Consider the following 7,634-nt stretch of genomic DNA (forward strand, 5'->3'; position numbering starts at 1 on the left):
AAAGGGTGCCCCGCGAAAGAGATCAAAGAGAAATGGCTCTAGATCAATGTAGAGGACCCCTGAGCAGCGAGTGGCCCAGTGCCTTACCTCATATGGGCCCCGGCAACAGCACAGTAGAAAAAATCCAAGGTTTATTTGAAAGGCCTCTGAATAATTGAGTGTACCCCGGCATGTGGGGCCCCAGCAAAAGCGTGTTGGGTCTTTCGGGTGCATGGGAAGAGCGGGGAGAGCCCCTGATCGATGAAAAGCGCCAAGACATGTTAGCAGGTAGTGCACCAACAGCAGCGTGGGGTTCCCCGAGAAAACACAAAGAGATTAGGGGCAACGTGGGATGCTCGTTAGCGCTCGGATTGGCCCGCCAAGTAGGCGTATAGGGCCCGCCAGCAGCATACCGCTTCTGAACAGCTCAGCGAGCCAAAATTTCTCCCAATCACCACCCTCTCAATCAGCAAAAAAAAAACAACTTTGACTGCTCACGGGCTCTTCACTGTCGCTTGCGACTGTTCTTGGTTGTCTGGAGGCTCAAAGTCGTTCAATCTTGTTATGTTTTATATAAAAAATGGTGTCCATTCAGCTGGTTATCGGTCCCTTTAGAGCTTATGGGTCCCCTTTGAGCTCAAAGAGCATGCTTTCATGCTCCTTCCCCTTAAATCTGGCCCGAGCAGCTTAATATGTTATGTCCCGACAAGGACATAGGGTCATCCATTCAAATAAGAAGTACCCAAGACACAATGTGGAGGGCTTCCGGACGATCGAGTGTGCCATGGCTGGGTATCAGACAGGGCTCCCGAAATGAGCGTAGTGCCCTCCGTTCAAATACAAAATATCCACGACCCAATGTAGAGGGCCCTCGAACGGTCGAGTGTGTCCACTGAAGTTATCATGTAGGACCCAGACAAGAGTGTAGGGTCTTCCATGCGAATAAGAAGTCCCAAAACCCAGTGTGCGGGGCCCCCGAAAGATCGAGTGTACCCAAGCAGGCTGTCAGATGGCCCCCAACAGGAGCGTAGGGCTTACATGCAAATACCAAAATCCAATTTGCCGGACCCCCAAACAATCCAGTGTGCCCGAACAGGTTAACAGATGGGGTCCCCAACGAGAGCGTAGCGCGCTAAGCGACAGAGAATCGGAAGGGCCCTGGACCGATGTACAGGGCCCATGAGCATGTCGTGAGCGCGTCGGTAAGTTAACCGAGACCAACGTGGGAAGCCCCTGAGCCATCGAGAATACCCCGGTAGGTTAACATATGTGGCCCCGGCTACAGCGATAGAGCCTTTCGGACGAATGGAATGAATCTGTGGAAGGCCCCTGATTGGCAAGAGTGCGCCGGCATTTTAGCAGGAAGGGCCCAGCAGCAGCGCAGGTACCTCTGAGCGAAAGCAAATAAATCAAAGGGCAACGTGAAGTCTTCTTACCGATTGGATTGACCCTGCAAGTGGACATATAGGCCCCCAGAAACAGCGTAGGGCCTCTGGACAGCGTCATGAGCCTTAATATCTTCCCCTAATCACCACCCTCTCAATCAGAAAAGAATACGTTTTGTCTACTGGTGGTCCCTTTTCACTCGTTTGCGATTGTTCATGGTCGTCTGGAAGCCCAAAGACGTCCAATTTTGTTGCGTTTGGGTGAAAAAGCTGCGCCTGTTGGGCTGGCTATTGGCCTCTTTGGAGCCTGTAGACTCGTTTGGATCACAAGGGAGAGCAAGACACTACGCCCTCCCTTTCTGGATCCGCCCCGGCGCCCTCCCCAAGTGGCAACGCCGTGACTTGTCAACGGTGTTCTCTGCAGGCTCTCCGAGAACATAACGTTCACAGACTACATCCAGCCGATCTGTTTGCCCACCGTTCTCGAGCTGGAGGACCAGTATGTCAACGAAGAGGCCAGCATCGCCGGCTGGGGCAAGACATATCAGGGCCAGGTCAGTTCTAGGCAACCAGTCCTGCGCTCAGGAGTGTGGTTTCCTTTTCGGTTGGGGGGGGGGGGCTCCAGCCCATTCCCCAATTTTGAGAACAAAGTGAGCCGAATCTGGGAGAAACCTATTTGTCGACATATTTGAGGAAAGGTAGGGTAACTTTACACTGTTCAGCCCCCCTCCCCCCAAACTTATTTTGTGCAACTGCGCCCCTGACTGCGCTGCTTCGTGAACCGTGATGGCCACGTCTTTTCCGCTGAGCGTTGGAATGGTCGAAGAAGCCGTTTTGCATGTGATTATGATCTTCCAATGTTGACAGTTTGCTCACCAAACGAGGATGTGTGAACGTCTCTAAATATTTGAGTGTTCGCTTGTGCTAATGGAACCGCATGACGGGATTTTCCTGGCGGCGCTCTTCGCCCTCCATAGTATTTTATGACATGACTACAGATTTTTATGTGATTTTGTGATGTAACCAGAGATTTTCAAAAAATTTTGATCTACTCTTGCGACATATTGAGCTTCAACCTACCAGATGGTACTGGTTAAACAACGATGTAATGCTAACTAGCGATGAAATTGACCGTTAGTACCATCAATAACATTGTTATCCAGCGTAACGACGTCGTTTTACTAGTACTTCTGGTATGTTGAAGGTCGTTAGCTCACCATAAGAACATTTGGCCCATAATCCAGAAAAACCGAGAGCTGAGGGACGTTGTTGCTTATATCAAGGCGATAAATTTGCAGCATGGTTATCAGCGTTAACACACGCTCTGGGGGGGGGGTAAGTTAGCACACCGAATATTTTTCCGGAATTGTTTCCGAAGGGCGCGGCGTAGCCGCGCCAAATTTTGTAGAACTGTAGATAATTCAATAGTAGATTACTTGGTATCACAAAATTGAGATGTGCCTGGTCAGGTCGCTAACTTACAGCAAGTCAAAGTAAGGTCATAGATTCAGCGAAGTCAATTTATAGGGAATCATTCAATCTGATGCAACAACGGGGTGTTAGACGCAGCCGTTCATCTAAGAGATACTTTCTTGGACAACGCAACAATTGAATGAACAAATGGCATTGGCTTACCGTCAGTCATGAAGATCACACCAAGGTCAACAGCAACTTGCTTATTACTGTAAAAATTGCTGTATGGAGTAGTTTCTGGTGGTCGTTTCGAAATGATTGATAACATGAACCGTATTATGCATCTTCCATGCACTTCTTAAAGGTCAGAATAGGTCACTGATCCAAAATGACCCAGGCCAACATTCGGGTTTTAGGAACACACTGCCTAGCGTTATCTACCGATTATTCAAACGCAAAGCCCACAACCAGTCTTGTGTGATTTTGGTCACCATGTCCTTCAAAAGGGCAAACAAGGTCACTGACCTTTAATAAGCATGTCACCTTTTGCCTAGAACAGGTATCGAGGTTCTGGGAACACTTCGGAGACCAACCTGGCGTTTGACATTGTTTGATGTTATTTGACCCGAAGGTCATGACCTAGGAAGCTCAGTTTTTGATCTAAGTGAGTTCACATACAGGCCAACACACTGCGTGAATATGGTGTCTCTGACTTATTTAGTTCTTGAGATATCAGTGGGTTAAATCGACCCCCACCCGAGCGAATGGTATCCAGCCGGCCACCGGGGCGCGTGTTAAGGTCCACATCATGTTAGATAGATGGCTTGGACAGCCGTTCAGACCTTCCCTATGAACGCCTATCTCGTTGACCTTGCCTGGCTCGAAAGCATCTTGTACCGGGATATGTAAGGCACATCCCGTTCCACATCTACTAAAAATTTGATGGGCCTGCATTGAATGCCCTAAAGATTAGTGAATAAAAAGTTATGAGCTTTTCTGAGCTGGCCAGGCGGTCGCGGGCCAACGGAAGCCTGGTGTCGCCCAGCCCACCCAGCTGAGGGTCCTGTGCTTTCAGCACGGCGGCAGCTTCATCCTGCAGGTGGCGAAGGTGCGGGTCATTGGCAACTGCGAGTGCGCCCAGCGCTGGCCGTTCCACATCACGCCGCTCAAGATGTGCTCCAGCCCCACCACCGGCAAGCAGACCCACTGCTCGGTGAGTGCAGAGCGGAGGCAATGGCGCACACAGGTCTGTCAGTCGCGGGGGTGAGCTGTCAGCATTCGCCCTCGGACATCAGGGTGGCCTTGTCGGGCAGCGCACTCGGATGTGTTGCGGAGTCATGTCATCTTGCTCCCGCTTCCGCTCGGCAGGCCTGTCGCACGGTCGCACAGTCCGTCGCACAGTCGCACAGTCCGTCGCGCAGTCGCACAGTCTGTCGCCCAGTCGCACAATCGCATGATCTACCAGTTACTCTGCGCATATAGCCTCCACCCATTTGTGTATCCGCCCCTTTGAAATATTGTGCCCTCTCTCGTTTACCCGTCCGTTTGAAATATGCTTGCAGTCTCAAAATTCGGTGGCTCAAAATAAATGAGATAATGTCACGTCCATGTTGATTTTATCCATGATTCCCTGTTAATAAGTGGCTTGTTATTTCGACATTATTCACTCACTTATTGCAACTCATCGTTTTTGTCAAATTGGGTTGTTGGACCATACCGAACTCAAGTCCAAGCAATGTGTGTGCAAGGCGAGCAGCACTTTTGGGCAGGTTCCAATGCATTTTAATCATCCGTTCAGTCAGGGAAAGCCAGATGGGCAGCATTGGGCTTCACTAATATTGTGATAAGGAGAATGTGGTAAAATGCCTGGATGCCGAAATGATAAGTTGTCTTATTCAAGTGGGCATGTAAAAATAGGTGTCGCGGTTTGCCCTCCAACTTCAGTATATCCTTCCATAAACATGCAATATCCTTCCGTCGATTTCACCGGTAGATTGCGCCCCAGCTGTGCCTGCATATCAGCTTGACAAGAATGAACTGAGTGGAGCGATCACAACCAATTCAAACCAAATAATCCTAGTATGGGCAAAAGTGCGTTCGCCCCTATCTGAGAGAAGAAGATATATTCGAATTAAACTCTGATCTGCGACGATACCAACCATAAATGCGTTGATGGGCGAATGATGAGGTGGTGACATAGGATATTGTGCCCTCTAAGGCTTTACATACATGTCCGTGCCAAGGTACCATAGCGAGAGATGTCCCGAGTCAGACCAAATGAATGAATCGCCTGGAAAGCAAAATAATAACATCACATTTTTAAACGTTTGTGCATGGCATATGTCCTCTGTATTTATATTGTTGGAGTTGGTTATAGGGCGAGCTATGTTACCACTGAAAACAAAAAGGAAGTCGTAGGCACCGACATGTTATTAATGATAACCACATTGGCAACTGTGCGGGATGAGTCTTACCGGAGTTGTATGTGCTAAGTTTGCTTTCATTAATGGGTTATGTGCTTTGTGCATTTTCATAATTTGCATTGCAGTAGTGAACCTAAAATGATGTTGGGCCACCGCGTCGGATGCTGCAATTCCTAAGCCTGCACAGGCGCCTCAGGGCTGCGCGTACCAAGTTACCTGCTGCCGCGGGCTTCGTCCCCTACCGTTAGGCTTGGGAACCTAGAGTGGTGGGCGGCGCAACATTTTAACGTGTCTTATGTTGCAAAGCACTTCATCTAAAAAGCAAGCTATCTTGGGTGAGTTAAAACTGTATGGTTCAGGAATACCCTTAGCCTTTTGAATCAGCCGGATCGGATGGTTGGTTCCCAAGGTCGCCAATGGGAATATGAAACGCCAACGTTCTCTGCTCCCCCCCCCCCCCCTTCGCCTTCTCCTGTCCTTCCCCAGCAGGTGGCGACGGCAAGTGTCTCGGCAAATATCGGATTAGAGGATGCGTAAAATAGCTCGCGCTGACAGCAAGCCGCGAAATACAGCGCGCTTTAGAAGTCTCGTCGCGAGCTTTGGCTGCTGCGTTGCTGTTCCGACCGTTCCGACTGTACTGGCTGGTCGGCGTAACAGTTGAACAATTTCAGCGTGCTGTTTGGGGAGTTGGCGAGCGCGATGTACAGGCGTATCCGTGCCGTGTCAGGTCTCTCTGTTAAGAAAGTTGCAAATGGTCAGATTGATGCGTTTCTCGCCTACTCGAGCGGCTGGTGAGAGGAGCTCGGTGGATACAGTTTCTGGTTCATTCGCTGCCATCCGCTCGCACGTATGTTTTTCTGTTCATTGGTGATGGATGAAACGCTTGGACACGAACTCAGGGCAAAATGATCACTTTGAACGGTTGTCTTTTGATGGGTTAATGACATCGCTCATGTCAAAATGATGCCGATGACCTACAATGGCCTATTTAACGTTATATTATACCATTGAGGGCATACTAAATGAGATGCCCTGGGTGATTGGCAGCCAACTGCAATACCACAATCACAAATGGTGCTGCCGCTACCATGGTGACGTCAAGCCTGGCTCAGATACCCCAAACGAAATGATGAGGTGTTTAGGATTGTTGTACATGTGCTGTTGCTGGCGCCGCTGCCCTGTGTCAAGTCCGCCCGCTGTAGCCGGCGTTACCCTGCCGCTCCTGACGCCGCTGCGTCACGCCCAGGCCCGACTCTTCATTGACTTACGCGAGAACCTCCGTCCATTGAGGCAGCAGCCTGGGGCGTCGCAGATGCGCGCCAATGACGAGCTGCTTTAATAGTAAATACGGGCACGGGTAGAATCAGCCGATTTGATCCGGTGGAGAAATGAAGCGTGCAGGAATAGCGCACCTGAATATTATTTCAATTGACCGTGTTGGTCAAATATTATGGCTAAAGACATAATTATCAATCGCACTATCCACATGCAATCGAGACCTTCTGTTTGCCGGACACATAAGGCCTTCGACGACGCGTTGACCGTTGTAATGGGTTACTACGTCAACAGCGACAACTTAGTTGTAAACAAACGCTTTTTTCACCTCTCGACCGAGTAAAAATGGGCTTGGGCCATGACGTCATAGGTAATGAATGGGATCACTCAGAAGTAGAGAATGGGCTTGCGTTTGCCAGTAAAAGACAGGCCCCTAATGCTACCCAATGCTACCTAGTATCTTCCGTCATATCTGGCATCACTCCACCGCTCCCGAAATCGCTGTCGTGCCTGACGCCGCTCATCCGACGCCGCTCCGTCGCGTGTAACGTCACTACACCATTGCTGACGTCACTCCACTATTGTGACGTCAATCCGCCGTCATTAGCGTCGCTCTGCAAAGGCTCGAGACGCTTAATTCCGTCTGACATCACTCCACCATGTCTGACGTCACTCCGCCGTGTCTGACCTCACTCCGCCCCCAGGGCGACAGCGGCGGCCCGCTGATGGTGCTGCAGGGCGGCCGCTGGACCCAGGTGGGCATCAGCAGCTTCGTCGCCGGCGCCGGCTGCGAGACCGGTGACCCGGCCGGCTACACCCGCGTCGGTCCCTACATCAGCTGGATCCGGGACCACACCGACGTGGACATGCCTATGATGTGACACTTCGGCGGGCCGGTGCCGCGTCTGTACTGCGCAGGCGTGTGCCGAAGGGAAGGCGGAGGGCGCCTTGCTGCCGACTCCGCCAGCGGTCTGGGGCGAGGCGTTTTGGTATGGTGGCCGGCTTTTGTTGCGATGGCTGAAGAAGCGAATCACGCTCGGTGAATATGTTCCCGGGGCTTCCAGCTACGTATAGGCGCTAGGAGAGGAATAGCACACAAATAGCTTAATTAGTTCTGTGCAGAGTTTGCGTGACCCGGCATGCAGTGGAGCATGAACCA

At 50.7% G+C, this 7,634-nt stretch overlaps 1 protein-coding gene across 3 annotated transcripts in view; it reads left to right on the plus strand.

Moving 5' to 3' along the window:
* LOC119099071 (collagenase) overlaps positions 1-7,619 on the plus strand; it is a gene marked incomplete at its 3' end in the record, with an annotated part of 28,854 nt that extends 21,235 nt beyond the window's left edge. For all 3 annotated transcript variants that reach the window (XM_037222125.1, XM_037222124.1, XM_037222126.1), the window contains 3 exon segments: positions 1,789-1,918; positions 3,853-3,990; positions 7,180-7,619. In XM_037222125.1, the coding sequence (XP_037078020.1) occupies positions 1,789-1,918; positions 3,853-3,990; positions 7,180-7,356 (445 nt within the window).
* Between the last annotated feature and the right edge of the window lie 15 nt (positions 7,620-7,634).

Source organism: Pollicipes pollicipes, unplaced genomic scaffold, assembly GCF_011947565.3.
Source record: "Pollicipes pollicipes isolate AB1234 unplaced genomic scaffold, Ppol_2.1 Scaffold_4740;HRSCAF=5597_pilon_pilon_pilon, whole genome shotgun sequence".
Lineage (NCBI taxonomy): Eukaryota > Metazoa > Arthropoda > Thecostraca > Pollicipedomorpha > Pollicipedidae > Pollicipes > Pollicipes pollicipes.